Raw genomic sequence first — 16,237 nt, 5'->3', positions numbered from 1 at the left:
TATATTAAAGTCAATGTTCTCTACTGCCATAGGCAAAGGTGGGGAAAAGTCCAACCCTTAGGGACATTTGAGTTGCACATTTGAGAAAGGCGGTGTTAGGCCTTTTATGCATGGCTGTTTCCCTCGCAGTCATCCGTCCAACGACTTCTGGTCTTTGTTTTGATTATGCGTGCCCTTTCTGACTGTCAGAGGTCGACTCGCTCTCCCCTTGCATTTCCATGGGGTATTTTTCACGGTGGATTTTGCTTCAGTTTCGAATCGGAGCAAACAATAAACCGATTTAAATAGCTTTTTCATGGCAGTGCAGATTCTCCCCCCATCCCGAGGCATTTTCAATTTTTCACGGGAGAAACAGCGCACTTCTCTGCGCTGCTTACGTCTGCTGCCGCTCATGACTCACCGCTCCAAATCCGCCTAATCCCGCCCACTCTTCCCATGATCCTATGTGTGTGTGTGTTGGGGGGGGCATCCTGAGAGCGGCAAATCCAAGCCAAAACCCCCATCACCCTTCTGAAGAGGGGCAGCCAGTCTGCTCTGGGTCTCCCTCCAGCCGGTGCGATCCTATGTGTGTGTGTGTTGGGGGGGGGGCATCCTGAGAGCGGCAAATCCAAGCCAAAACCCCCATCACCCTTCTAAAGAGGGGCAGCCAGTCTGCTTTGGGTCTCCCTCCTGCCGGTGCGATGCTGTTAGAGTGGCAACTCCCCCAGCCAATCACCGTTCTTGGGGGAGGAGAAAGGAGACGTCCCGGGGAGCGAAGCAAACATTTTTTTCATGGGCATCCGAGCAACAAAACGCTCTTCTACTGGAAAGTACGGCTCAGAAGTGGTTTGGATTGCCTCTCTTTTAACCGGGCTTATTTTGCTCAGTGGATCTGCAGTGAATAACCAAAATTTGCCTCCGACGCAAATCAGCATCGAAACAGCAGCAAATCTCCGTGAAGAATACCCCCATGTGTTTTGCCTGTGTTTTCAGGGACCTGTTTTATCTCGAATTTGAAAGCATGGGCAAAAGGTGGGAAAATGCAGGGGGACAGCGAGGCGACTTCTGACGGTAGGAAACAGCATGCATAATCAACAGAAAGACTTGAAGTCATCAGAGGGGTGACTGCGAGGGAAACAGCCATGCATAAAAGGTCTTAGAATAAATGCCTTAACTAGTACTAAAATGTTTTTTTCTCAGAAACTGTGAATGTTGAATGTTTTCCAGAGGCATTCTGGATACCTGAATACTCTCCAAATAGTGGATATCTGTAACTGTTGCTGAATAATATTTGATATCTTATACTCGTTATTTTGCAATATTTGACAGCTAACATTCAATGGTATTTAATATGTGGTAGTATTGCTAGCCAATACATAATTGTTATCACCGTGGCTTTTCTACTTTTTTTGCCTCCATTTTCCACATTCACCTATGCTAGGAACTTCTGAGCCCTGACCTGGATGGCCCAGGCTAGCCTGATCTCGTCAGATCTCAGAAGCTAAGCAGGGTCAGCCCTGGTTAGTATTTGGATGGGAGACCACCAAGGAAGACCAGGGTTGCTGTGCAGAGGAAGGCACTGGCAAACCACCTCTGTTAGTCTCTTGCCATGAAAACCCCAAAAGGGGTCGCCATAAGTCAGCTGCGACTTGACGGCACTTTACACACACACAGGAACATCTGAGTGCCTGCTATAGTGTTCTGGGACATGTTCCGGGTGCACAGTTCATGCAGTGAAAAGGCTGGGCCTCACCACTGCCCCTTGTGAATTAAGAATTAGAATGCATACCCAACATTCCCTTGTGGTTGCATATTGCAGAAGATCAGTAGCAGGAGGCCAGCTGTCTGTCAGCTGTTCTTCCCGTTGAGGAACCCCCGATAAGCTTCCAAAGAATCAAGAACTTCTTGGAAAACAGTCCCAAAACCATATCATATTTGACACTACTCGATGGATGATAAGTGATCATGTTTAACATTAAATAGTATTTGACTGTTGACATGTAATTGTATTTAGGGTTTGATAGCTGACGGCTTATTAGAGTCCATATTTTGAAGCATGCCAGAAGTGAAACAAACAAGAGATGCTACCAGCATTCACATGTTAATTTTAAGACAAAATGATCAAAGTGCAATTTCTTATTCTGTTGACAAATGTATCATTCTGAAATATGAATAGTGGAAGGGGGGGGGATCTGATTATTTGCAAATAGGCTTTGTAACTTTAGCCCTAATCAAATGTGCAGCAATTGAGACAGGAGGTGTCATGGTACAAACCCGCTGATCTGTGAGAGCCGTTTCGGCCCTCCGAGGTGTCTAGACACTCAATTGTCATCTTGAGTCCCTGCCTGGCAATGCGACAGTCTCCTAAATCTGCCGACTCTCAGAGGGGTTTTCTCACACTTCTCCTTCAGTAAGCAGCTGCTCAATTTTGGAAATCCCCACCAAGAGGGCCAGCAGTTATACTTCCCCTCTGCACTGCCATTTAAAGACTCCACGTAATGACCACATCTCACACTACCTAACAACTGGTTACCACAGGGATGAGTTACCACATTTGTGCACACCTGGGGAATAGCAATGCAACAACCAACCACCTCCCTTCCCCAAGGGCGCATTTTAGATGAGGCCTTCGTCCTGCAATCTATCCTCTATTGCAGTGATGGCGAACCTTTTAGAGACCGAGTGCCCAAACTGCAACCAAAAACCCACTTATTTATCGTCGAGTGCCAATGGGGCAATTTAACCTGAATACCACCCCCAGAGGGGGCCCAGAGGGAGAGGCTAGGGTTGCCAAGTTCCTCTTCGCCATGAGTGGGAGGTTTTTGGGGTGGCGCCTGAGAAGGGCGGGGTTTGGGGAAGGACTTCAGTGCCATAGAGTCCAATTGCCAAAGTGGCAATTTTTTCCAGGGGAACTGATCTCTATTGGTTGGAGATCACCTGTAATAGCAGATCTCCAGCTAGTACCTGGAGATTGGCAACTAGTTCCTTAGTGTTTTCTCTCTACATATCAAGACAAATGGAAAGGTGTTTGGAGGATAGCTTGTGGGCACTTCAAAGGTGGAATAGGACTGCACGCCCCTCCGCCCGCACAGACCCAGAGGGTGCCGGAGAAGCCGCTGGAGGGAAAGAAGGAAGGAAAGAAGGGAAGGGAGGGGGAAAGGGAAGGAAGGGAGGGAGAGAAAGAAAGAAAAAGAGAGAGAAAGGGAGAAAGAAATGGAGCAAGGGAGAGAAAGAAAAGGACAGAGGGAGACAGAAAAAGAAAGAGGCCATTTATGCATGGGAGGTTTTGCCTTGGATTTGCCACTCGGTGGGGCGCGGCGGCAGGCTTGTGAGAGGCGAGCAGGGTGGGGCAGAGGGTGCCTCCTTCGCACCCACCGACCAGCCATGCCCCTCCGCCCGCACAGGCCCAGAGGGCGCCGGAGAAGCCGCCGGCCATGCCGAGTGTGAGCGCTCGGCTTCTGTTCCCCGCTCTCCCACCCGCCTGGCTGGCCACGCACGCTCCAGCGGCGGCAATGGCGGCAGCTTCTGTGGGAGAGTCCGGGGGCCACCGCCAATGATGTCGGAGGTTCCCCACCCCTGGGCTACAGCCTCCCCCATCCGGGGTGGGGCAGAGCCGGAAAGGCCAGCGGCTTGGAGGAACCGTGCGTGCCGGCAGAAAGGGCTACGCGTGCCGGAAGTGGCACCCGTGCCATAGGTTCGCCAACACGGCTCTATTGGAATCAGCCAAACTGGACCCTATTCCCTCCATGCCAAGAGAATTTATCACCTCTGTCTGCCTACCACTCTGTGGGTCAAATCTTTTCTTCCTGAGGTCTCCCATATCCCAAGTCTCTGTCACCTTCAAAGTTTCCAGCTAAGGTCTAATATGGCTGCTTCATTGTCTTCAGCTGGGACTTCCATTTGCATTTATAAAGCTTGGATAGATGGGTACATGCCAAAGCAGTAGACAGGATGGGTGATACTTGGGAGCCATTAACTTCCCCCTTCCCTCCTGTCTTCTGTCAATGGGGAGGGGGGGGAAATCTTTTAAAAACAAGTGTGAAGGTTTCACTACAAGAGGCAAAGACAGATAGCTTAGAAACACTGGTATTTTTTGTCTTTTACCTCATTACTAAGGGTTACCAGGTCCCTCTTCACCACTGGCGGGAGGTTTTGGGGGAGGAGACTGAGGAGGGAGGGATTTGGAGAGGGGAGGGACTTCAATGCCATAGAGTCCAATGGCCAAAGTGGCCATTTTCTCCAGGTGAACTGATCTCTATTGGCTGGAGATCACTTGTAATAACAAGAGATCTCCAGCTAGTACCTGGAGGTTGGCAACCCTATCATTACCATATTTGCTAACTTGACATACTGAATTCATAAACCTTATACCAATGAAGTGTGCCTCTTAGAGGCTAAGGCTGCTTCCTCACAGTGATGATTCTCCAAGTAGCTCTTGTTCCAAGCCTTCAGGGAATACCTCACACTCGCCTTTGTGCCTCTTCTGAGCAAAAATCTACTGACACACCCCCCAGCCACCCCAAGCACTTACCTTGACAGGTGAAGCATCTGATGTGGAAGTGATTGCTCTGAACGCGCACTACCTCCCCTTTACAGGTATCTCCACAGCGATAGCACTGGATGACGGTGGGGCGGCCTCCAGAGTTGTACGGATTTTGTTGAAAAGGAACTGCTGGCAGAAAGGAAAGGCAATGCTTGTCAGCATGATAGACAAAGGGCATGAACAACCCATCAGAGCCACCAATATGCTGAATCTGCCAGCTATATTTGTTCTTTATGGAAATGTGCCACGGATAAGTGTCCCATCCAGAGGTAAGAGAGGTGGTGTGCTAAGGAGTGAGGACAATGGCAGACAAAGCATTCCACATCCAATTCATTTTCTAGCCTCCATCTCTCTTGGAAATGGCAAAGACAAGGCCAAAGAATTTTAGTGAGGGAAGAGAAATGATTACAGAATCATAGGTCATGGCAGAGCACATGCTCCATCTAGACATTAGGAAGAATTTTCTAACAGAGCGGTTCCTCAGTGGAGCAGGCTTCCTTGGGAGGTAATAAGCTCTCCTTCCTGAAGGTTTTTAAGAAGAGTTTAGATGGCCATCTGTCAGCAATGCTGATTCTATGACCGTAAGGAGATGATGAGAGGGAGGGCACCTTGGCCATCTTCTGGGCATGGAGTAGGGGTCACTGGGTGTGTGTGGGGGAGAAGTAGTTGTGAATTTCCTGCATTGTACCGGGGGTTTGACTAGATGACCCTGGTGGTCCCTTCCAATTCTATGATTCTAGAATGGTCCTACTTTCACACCTGGCAAAGTTGGCAGCCAGTACTGAGTAAGACCCAGAGTCTGATTCCACATAAGATGGTTCTGTATATTAAAATATCTCTGTAAGCTCTACTTGCCCCATAAAGTCTCCCATTCTGCTCCTGGAACCTTCAGAAAAAAGGATCTATGGTAGCCTGGAAAGCCTGAGATAATGGGAGGCTGATTTCAACCACAGCAGACAATGCTGGGCTAGCGGCACAAGCCTAAGCACTGACATCTATGGACTTTGAAGAGTGTAACTGTGCTCAGGGTTGCACTGTTAAAAGAGCAATAGCTAAACTCAGTGTAAAACAGCTCATTATAGCAATGCTTGCCTTTTCTCTTAGCACTTAAATGCCAAAGAGACACAGTCTACACAGCCAAAATAAGAACCTGTTTCACAGTTCCATAATTCCATTCATCCCGAACTGGAGCTCAAACATTCAGAGAAGAATTTTCTCAGATACCCCTTCCCCCTCTGCACCCATCCATATCTGTATAAGTGAATACTGTATAAAGCTGCAGACTGGTGCTACTTAAGCCAACGGACACAAAGCTGCTTGAAACACATGTGACATCTTGGTAAGCACTGCCTTTCCAGAGATGTACATCCTCAGGGATATCTCCACATCATAAGTGAAGGTTGTATTTGTCAGGGCTAGTTTGACCAGATTCTTGGAATTCTCCAAGGAAACAGCCGACATGCTCCTGAGCTCTTTCAGGCTAGGTAGTAGATTGTCGAGTGTCCCTGGAGAATTGATTAAGATATAAGGGCTCTCGTTTTAAATCCTCTGAGCACTTTGCAAAGGAAAGACTTCTTCCTACATCTGTTTCTCTATCCTTGACACTCGCTTAGCAAAATCTCCTATTCTGTTGACCACTGAGGGCCTTTTCTAGATAATATCTCCACGCACATTTTAGTGTGAATACCTGTCACTCCAGTGCTAGAGAGAGGGAGTACACAGCTTCCAAAGCACTATTAACAGAAAAAAAGGTTTACGAAGCAGCAGGGCAAGCAGACATCTTGGGGGGGGGGGGAGAGAGAGAGAGAGAAAAAAGAGTTGGTGTTTATATGCTGGCTTTCTCTACCACTTAAGGAAGAATCAAACTGGCTTACAATCACCTTCCCTTCCCCTCCTCACAACAGACACCCTTCTAGGTAAGTGGGGTTGAGAGAGCTCTAAGAGAGCTGTGACTAGCCTAAGGTCACCCAGCTGGCTTCATGTGTAGGGCTTGTTCTACTCTCTCTTTTTGCCTTTCTCTATCCCTACCTCTAACTGATGTTCATCCATTTCAACCAAATGCAGCTCTGCGCCGCTCTCTTAAACGACTCTGGCCATTCTCCATTTCTTCCCCTTTCGCCTTGAATCCCATCCCAGAGCATTTCCATGATACCATCTTTCTCTCTTTCTTCAAATCCCTTCTCCAAACCTATGCATTAAAAAACTTTTTGTTAAAACAAAAATCTGTGTAAAAAGCACTTGTTTGCATTCCTAAGTTGATACCCATGCCCCTCCCTTCTCCTTTGTGATTTTCACACTGTTGGAATTCAGATTGGGGCAGGGACTGGTTTGTTTTCTTGAGGAACGTTGTCAAATGCCATGTTGGCTGAGGGCACTTCACTGGTTATTAAAGAGATGCTGCAAGTCATTGCTACCCAGAACACTTTATTGAAATAAGATAGCATCGCTAGATTTTAGCGAGATTTCACTGGAGCCGGAGTTACTGAAGAATAGTGAGAAAGGCTCCTTCTTCAACGCCTGCCTCCTGCACGGAGAACAAAGAATCCACCAGACATTTGGATAGATCTAAGCCGCTTCACAGCCTTTTGAAATAAAGACAAGGGGTCTGAGTCAAGGAATTAATCAACGATTAAACCAACACCCATAACCCCTCCCCCCAAAAAAACCCCTGTTGGATAATTTATCTATCAATTATTATAAGTTTCTAGTCTCCAGGGAAAATTTCTTGGTGTCCATAGCAACCTGTCACCAAGCCTATGAGCTCAGAGCCTGCAAATAGTCTGAGAATTGGGAGGGGAGGTGAATGTGACAGGATGGGGAGGTAAATTGCATGATAGAAAAGGAGCCCTTGGCCATGATTCTTATCTCACCACAAATTCCCTGGAAATGAACAGGGTGTCTACAAAAGAAACTGAAGACTGCAAGGTCAGGACAGAAAGGCTCTAACCAACATATGTGTGTGTGTGTGTGTGTGTGTGTGTGTGTGTAGATATGTGTGTGTGAGAGAGTGAGTGTTCCATACTCCTTTCTCCTTATCCAGCCTAGATGCCTCCTGGAATTTTTTCCTTAAACACAAGTCCACTTGGTTTTCTTCTGCCCCAAATCGTTTGTCGGAAGCTGCCTATTCCCCCTTGGCCCTGCATGGCAAGTGTTACACATGACATTACCCCTTAGAGGGACAGATGATCAGGGCAAAGCTCATTATGCCAAAATAATCCAGTAATAATGTAAGTAGCATTAGGAAACTTGTGGGCAGAAATACAGCAATTGGGGGGAAAGGGGGGCAGGGAAAACCACATGGAATGCCTTAATCTCACACTGGTTCATTCCTGCCTGAAGCAGACATGCTTACTTAGCAAGAAATTGAAGCCAAGTTCACTTCATTGTCATTAATGCATTAGTGCACTCTTGGCAATGATGCAAAGGGCTACTTGGGGTGTAGTTCTCTTGGGTGCGATTCTAGCAACTTGTAGCCAGGATGGTTTAATACGTCTCTCAGCCCTGTCTTAACTCATCCATGTTCACACTACCAAATGTGCAGAAAGAGAAGAACAGCAGAAAACGGACCTCTGCAAAAAAACTCAGGGCTGCTTCAGTTGGTTCCTCCAGTTTATTAGCAGAGATACTACATCTCTAGGCAAAAGTTGTGACCTCTACCCCCACCCCCCGCAATTCATTAGCTTCTCACTGATAGTCCCATCAAACATGGTTTCCCAGTGCCAAGCAATCCTCAGTCTGGCCTGCAAAACCTAGAATTATGGACAGTTGCCACTGTACTGACAATTTCCAGGTAGCCACCAAGGGAATAGACGGGTTCATGGAGAAGGCCCATAATGACATGCCATAGATTCATGCAGTGGTTGTTGTGGGGAGGAGGAGGGAAGGTGATCGTAAGGCACTTTGAGACTCCTTAAAGGTAGAGAAAAGTGGGGTATAAAAACCAACTCCTCCTCCTCCTTCTTCAGAGTTATAGACTTTACTGCCAGAATAGGGCTGACTTCTCAAAGAGGCTGTTTTTGACAGCATCCCCAATATGAATGTAACATGTCTTCTAGCCTTCAGACTGACTCTAAACATGGATTATAGAATTTCTGTTTTAACTTAAAATGTTCAAGAGTTGGAGAGCTATCAGGGGAAGTGATCAATTAACATCCTTTCTTTTTCAGTGGCCCCCTCACCTATGCCACGGAATAAATATACTGGAAATGTTGGTTTCACTGCAGTTTAATCACTACTAAATGACAACCCATTATTCACTGCTGTAAGGGCCTTATCTGATGTGTAGGCTGGCATTTTCCAAGCACAGAAACAATATACAGTATATAGAGATGATGGATTTAGCAGATGGCACACACTTTTTCCTCAATTCATGTCTTGATTCTACAAGTGCAGAACCTAGAGGCAATGAGCAAACACCTGAAGATTTCTGGTTGACACAGCCATCAAAGATATCGCCTCGGCTTCACTTGTCATAATGGTGTTATTCCCATGTATTTGAGCAAACACCTTCCCAGCAAGCCCTTCTATGCACTTATCTCCTTCATGCCTAATACCCGCTGTGTTCCATCTTAGAGGCAGCTGTGATTGTTGGAGGAACAATCTGTGCCTCTTAAACACTTTACACCATCGAGAGATGGAAACACGGTCTAAAGGATGCAATGGATTGTCACTGCATGCTCAAAAATATTACACCACAGTAGGGTTGCCAGATCCCTCTTTGCCACCGGCAGGAGGTTTTTGGAGCGGAGCCTAAGGAGGGCGGGGTTTGGGGAGGGGAGGGACTTCAATGACATAGAGTCCAATTGCCAAAGCGGCCATTTTCTCCAGGTGAACTGATCTCTATTGGCTGGAGCTCAGATGTAATAGCAGGAGATCGCCTGCTAGTACCTGGAGGTTGGCAACTCTACACCTCAGGCCTGGTGGCAGTACATTGTGTAGTAGTAAGTCCCTGTGTGTTCGATGTCTTGCAAATGAAGAAAACAGAGAACAGATCTCACCAATAGCATGTCTAAAAGCACTTGTCAAAATGTTACACTGTGTGTAACAATGGCTTCAGGCCCTGTATTTTGCAGTGTTTGTTAACCTGTAACTGCAAGACTTCCTGTGGTAATGTACTGTGCCTTGTTGTATTCATAAATTTTTATTATTCAGTAAGCGAAATTTTATAGTTGTTACAAAGAATGGGATGTGGAAAGTTAACACCACTCTGTGTCAAGAACTGTGGCAGCTTCACTTATTACAACTGGTACAGCACATTGTGAAATTGCACACATACATGAACATGCATCTTTTGACTACCCAGGTACGTGTGTCTTGCAATCCAGGCCCAATCACATTTTTAAGGCAGGTACATGTAGATGTTCAAAGATGCATGTACATGAGTGATTTTTATACACTTGACTTGTTTACTTAAATCTGCCGGGGGGGGGGGGCTGGCTGTAGGGTGGATGCAGACTAATTAGGGGTGCCAACCTCCAGGTACTAGCTGGAGATCTCCTGCTATTACAACTGATCTCCAGCCGGTAGAGATCAGTTCCCCTGAAGAAAATGGCCACTTTGCCTATTGGACTCTATAGCTTTGAAGTCCCTCCTCTCCCCAAACCCCGCCCTCCACCCCAAAACGTCCCGCTGATGGTGAAGAGGGACCTGGCAACCCTAAGACTAATAAATTGAAGCTTAATCCCAACAAGATAGAAGTGCTACTGGAGGGGGGATGGTCTAACCCAGGATTTAAGATGTCACCTATACTGGATGGGGTGGTACTCCCCTTGAAGGAGCAGGTCTGTAGTCTGGGGGTGTTCTTGGTAGGCTTGCCAGGCCCTGCAGCTCCACCGGCGGGAACTTTGCGGGGCTGTGGCAGACGTGCACGGTGCGTGTGCATGCCTGGCACAGAATGCGCATGCACCCAGCGCGACATGCCTACGTCACTTCTGGGTTTACCCGGAAGAGACGTGGGTGGACCGTGCCTGTGTGCGTGCCCACTGTGTCCGCCGGCCCTCAGCTGGCCGGCGGGCACCTGGTGGATTGGTGGGATTTTACCCGCCACCACTGGACACCTGGCAACCCTAGTTCTTGGGCCCAGGCCTACTGCTGGATAAGCAGTCCAATTACTGCTGGGCAAGCAGGTGGCAGCTGTTGCTTGGAGTCCCTTTTACCAGCTTCGACTGATTAGCCAGCTTCGACTGATCTGGCCACTGTGGTGCACGCCCTAGTTACATCTGGATTAGATTACTGCAATGTGCTCTGTTTGTAGGGTTGCCAGCTCCAGGTTGGGAAATACCTGGATATTTTGGGGGTGGAGTCTGAGGAGGGAGGGGTTTGGAGAAGGGAGGGGCTTCAAGGCCATAGAGTCCAATTGTCAAAGCAGCCATTTTCTCCAGGGGAACTGATCTCTATTGCCTGGATATCAGCTGTAATAGCGGTAGATCTCCAGCCACCAACTGGAGGTTGGCAACTCTATCTGTGTGGGGCTGCCCCTGGAAAGTGTTCAGAAAGTTCAAGTGATGCAAAACACAGCAACCAGGATGTTGACTGGATTGGGTCACGGGGTCCACATCGCTCCAGTGTTCTCTATTTACACTGGCTCCCAATCTGCTTCTGGGCTCAATTCAAGCTCATGGTGTTGACCTTTCAATCCTATATGGTTTGCAGCACATGAGGGGCTCCTAAATGCCTGATACAAAACATTTACAAAGAACCTCAGCAGCAGGACAGGAGTAACTCTCGTAAGCAGAGATACCTAAATGGCACAGACTCTGACCACCTTAATTCCTGCATCAGGTGGCATATAAGCATGATGGAAGGATAAAGGCAGAATGCAGATAAACTAGTTTAATTAGAGGACTCAGAGCAGGGACAGACCATAAACAGTCTTAAAGGAAACATAACAAATAGTATATTGGATGAGTGGGAGGGAATTGCATCATCTCACCAGAATGTAGTTTATGACCACATGTCCTGAACTGGATGCAATTCAGGCACGTGGCTGCAAGTGAAAGTATGCCAGAGGCAATGAGCAGCAGATGGAGGGTGAGGTCAAAATTCAAATTCAAAACCTTTATTGGCATAACAAGTCGTTCAAAGCATTCCAGAATTAGTCAAATGATAAAGCATCAATATCAAAATCTATATCAATAAACATGGATGAAGTAGGATATGCCAGAATGCAGTGAATATAAGGTATATATAGAAAACGAGTATCTAAAATAACAGAAATAATAGCTATTATATTTTTTGTTTGATTTTTATCTTTAAAGCTTGCTTCAAAAACATGGCTACTATTTCTGTAGTTTCTGGGTCGTGCCCATTCAGTGGGAATCTAAACAAAGAGTGAGGGGAAGAATTCCTGTCCTGAATTAATGGCATTAAAAATTTAGTGCGTAGATCCGCTAGCATTACACACTCCAATAAAATATGATGTATGGAGTCTATCTGATTCAAGCCACAACCACAAATTCTGGGTGAGGTACAAGGAACTGGAAGGAGCCAACCTAGATTATTAAGCCAACCTTTCCATTGGCCCTTTTGACTTTCAGACATTTGCCCCCTTTCCTTTCTAATGAGCACCCTCATGCTGGGCACCTCTCCCTCCTTCCAAAGGGGAGCAAATGGATAGTCATTAAGATCACACATCATTGTAAGCCCACTCCTCTGGGCGCCTAACTGTAATCCCCTCCCTGGGCGATGTGTTGGTGTTTGAGTTTTTCACTCTCACATGGGAGCGGAACAGCTTGATCCAATTAACTACTTGTAATTAATTTTTGTGAAGTGCTTGGAGAAGTCACAGGTGAAGGATGCGGTAGGAATGTAAAACAACCTGGGTACTTGTGGCTGCAAGAACGCATCGGTGAATGTGTTGCCTGTCAGCTTGCCGCGTGGCTGAAGGGCAAGAGAAGCGGGCATGACACAGGCACAGCGCACAGATTATGTGACTGGGCTGTGGTGAGCATCTGTAGAGCGTGTGGCTCTGTTGAGCATAGCCATCTAGTGTGGTGTAGTGGATAAGAGCAGTGGTTTGGAGCGGCGGACTCTGATCTGGAGAACCGGGTTTGATTCCCCACTCCTCCACATGAGCGGCGGAGGCTAATCTGGTGAACTGGATTTGTTTCCCCACTCCTACACATGAAGCCAGCTGGGTGACCTTGGGCGAGTCACACACTCTCAGCCCCACCTACCTCACAAGGTGTCTGTTGTGGGGAGGGGAAGGGAAGATGATTGTAAGCCAGTTTGATTCTCCCTTAAGTGGCAGAGAAAGTCGGCATATAAAAACCAACTCTTCTTCTTCTTCATATGCATGGTGCTTGTGTACAAAGCTAGAAAGGAGATGGCAGCATAGTGACATAGAAACTACCTGGAAGGAGCTATTTGATTTGTCAGGCTCTCGTTTTTTTAAATGCCCTGTTGGGTACATCGCTCCGGTCCATGCAGACTACCCACCTTTATAAGTTCTCCTCCCACTCCTTTCACATGGTGATGGGAACAAATGAATGATTAATCACGTTAATCTCTCCACATTTCCTCCAGTAATTGGCCTGTAAATCATCCTCTCAGAAAAATCCACAATGTGTGGCAGTGCCAAGGCCAGGGAATAAATTTCACTGTGCGCTCTGCAGGAGAATGCCCCCTCCAAGCTGGCAGCATTTCACTTTGGGGATTGCACAGGACAACTCTGAAAAAAAAATTATCGCACAAAACCATAGCTCAAGGCACACCCTGAGTGAGGGATCTGAGGATGGCTATATTGTGGGTCCAGCCACAGTCATAATGAATGGGCTTTGCTGATCTGAAAAGAGCAAGAGACCAGTAGCACTTTAAAGACAAAATTTCTGGCAGGATATGAGCTTTTGTGAGTGACAGCTCACTTCTTCAGGTGCTATTGGACTCTTGCTCTTTTCTACTGCAACAGACAGACTAACACGGCCACCCATCATGATCTATCTGCAGGTCTAGTTAAGGGAAATGGCTGTGTGTGTGTTAAGTGCCGTCAAGTCGCTTCCGACTCATGGCGACCCTATGAATGAAAGTCCTCCAAAATGTCCTATCTTTGACAGCCTTGCTCAGATCTTGCAAATTGAAGGCTGTGGCTTCCTTTATTGAGTCAATCGATCTCTTGTTGGGTCTTCCTCTTTTCCTGCTGCCCTCAACTTTTCCGAGCATGACTAGGAAATGGCTAGGCTCATTGAATTTTGAATCAGAGATGCCTGGAATGGTCTCTTGGTCTTTATTATCTGGCTTGCTTAGATCAGAATGCTGGCTGTTTAACCTGCTGCGATAACGGGCATGACACAATAGTAGGGTTGACAGATCCCTCTTTGTAACCAGTGAGAGGTTTTTGGAGTGGAGCCAGAGGAGGGCGGGGTTTGGGGAAGGGAGGGACTTAAATGCCATAGAGCCCAACTGCCAAAGCGGCCATTTTCTCCAGGTGAAGTGATCTCTATCGGTTGTAATATCAGGAGATCTCCAGCTAGTTCCTGGTGGTGGGCAACCCTAACAATGAGAAAGGAAAAAGATTAAAGAAGCTGTGTCAGCAACTGCCAAGAAAAGGAACGATGGCAATGACCATTCAAGAGTCAAGGCTGTTTTATCCACAAGTGACCTTGAGGGGTCTGTAGAGAACTTTTATCCATCCCACTGTAAGGGGTTCTCCATGGATGTAGGTGGAGGCTGATGCATTTGCTTACTGGCCACACGACAGCAAAGGAATTAAATGTCACTTTCCCTTGTTTAGCATTCTCAGCCAAAAACCAATAAAAGAGCACCATACTGCATCGTTTATATAACTAATGAATCACTTACATGCAAATCAGCTACATACAATTGATGTGTAAATGTCTCCAATACATAGAGAGGCTTCTCCATTGGACAACTTGTATGCAAAGATTCATAGGCAATCAAAGACAATCTTGATCTTTCCCTATGGATGAGCATTGCTTTTTAATTTCTTTTGGTAATGCCATTTCAACATATACTCTATACTGTAGTCACATAGTTTGCAGTATCACCCTAAACAAGACTACTCATAATCCTACTTGGATCCATTCAAAGAGGCTTATTCCCAGGAAAGCATTCTTAGGACCGATGCATTTCTTGCAGGCTGTAAATCCCATTAAATCAAATTATTGCTTAATATTCCATTATGAATAGGGTTGCCAGCTCTGGGTTTGGAAATACCTGGAGATTTTGGGGGCAGAGCCTGAGGGCAGGGTTTGGAGAGAGGAGGGACTTCAATGCCATAGAGTCCAATTACCAAAGCAGCCATTTTCTCCAGGTGGACTGATCTCTATCGGCTGGAGATCAGTTGTAACAGCAGGAGATCTCCAGCCACCATCTGGAGGTTGGCAACCCTAATTATGAAACAAACTAGCTATGCTTGCAAATATATTTGATGGAGTGAAAAGTGCATAGAGGATGGTGTTCTTGCACTTATTTAGGTGGATCAAGAAATGACAACAGCCTACACTCTAATCAGTTACTGTGATCCTCTAATGGGAACTTATGGGTGATGAAGAAAACAGAGCAATAGAAGGGCAGTGCTGAGCCAATTCACTGCCAAACACAAACAAAAATGCAACTTCTTAGGATATAGTCTGAAGGGACATAAAAGACCAACCTTGCTGAAGCTGAGCAGATCTGGGCTGGTCAATGACCTCCTGGGAACTTTAAGCATACCACCTTAAGTTCCAAGACAGAAGAAAGGGATAAACAAAATAATCAATAAACTTTGCTGTGTAGATGTTGCTGGCTAGATGTTGGAAAGTATGTGCAGTGTATGTACAAAGAAAGGACTAGGATCGTGCTCACTGATCTTACCCCACAGTGTTTGTCTGTTCAGCTGAACATCTGCAGACCACCCTGTGTGCGCATACATGCATATGTTCTTCCATGCATTCATGAATGCTCAAAAAGCTCTTGTGCACACATGTTTTTTTTTTTGCAGATGCTCAGGTGAATATGCAGATATCAGGGGCAGAATCAAGGGGTGCCTTCTACAAGAGTATTGTATTGATGCTTTCAAAGGTCTGCGTAGCTCTTTTATGTTCAATCAGACTCAAGTTCAGCAAGATCAGGAAAACAAACAATATCTAAGCAGCAATAACTCTAAAGAGGACATAAATTCTATAGAAAACTAGCCACAGCAGTCTCTTTCTTCCTGCTCTATGTCCTCCCAGCTTCTGTTAATGGAGGCATCTCCTTCCAAGCCTCCCAAAGCCCCCTCTTTCCATTCTGCCTCAGCAAAGTGTTTCATCTTGTTAGCCATATGGCCAGCCATGTGCAAGTTCCAGATTGCAAATCACACATTAAGGTGCTCTAGTGTCACTGCCAAGAGACAATAATGCAGTCATCTTCTTGTAATTTCATTCCTGGTCAGGAGTCTCCTGGTCCAGTGTCAATCAGAATCCTAGCCACTCCATTTAACGACAGACAGACAGACAGACAGACAGAGACAGAGAGACAGAGAGACAGAGAGACAGAGACAGAGAGAGAGAGAGAGAGAGAGAGAGAGAGAGAGAGAGAGAGAGAGAGAGAGAGAGAGATTGATTGATTGATTTGCAGAGAGCATATCAGTAGCAGTGCCTGGATGCTGAACTGGGGTTGTTTGGATCATCACTTTGCCTAGCACCTTAATGTCCTGCTGATAAACACATTAGAAATGCTATAGAGCTAGAGATTGCTAATGAATGCTGATTACAGAGCCTCTCTGAACAGGTGGGAGGT

General features: G+C 46.4%; 1 protein-coding gene across 2 annotated transcripts in view; it reads right to left on the bottom strand.

Annotated features, from left to right (window-relative positions):
• The window catches only part of ABLIM3 (actin binding LIM protein family member 3), a 192,793-nt gene that overhangs the window by 84,359 nt on the left and 92,197 nt on the right, over positions 1-16,237 (bottom strand). For both annotated transcript variants that reach the window (XR_008933970.1, XM_056867050.1), the window contains exon 2: positions 4,511-4,651. Coding sequence is in view for 1 of the 2 variants with exons in the window: in XM_056867050.1 (XP_056723028.1) it covers positions 4,511-4,651 (141 nt within the window). In the remaining variant the exon portion in view is untranslated. The remainder of the gene's footprint in view (positions 1-4,510; positions 4,652-16,237) is intronic.

Source organism: Euleptes europaea, chromosome 1 (assembly GCF_029931775.1).
Source record: "Euleptes europaea isolate rEulEur1 chromosome 1, rEulEur1.hap1, whole genome shotgun sequence".
Taxonomy (NCBI): domain Eukaryota; kingdom Metazoa; phylum Chordata; class Lepidosauria; order Squamata; family Sphaerodactylidae; genus Euleptes; species Euleptes europaea.
This window is presented reverse-complemented; position numbering and strand designations above follow the sequence as displayed.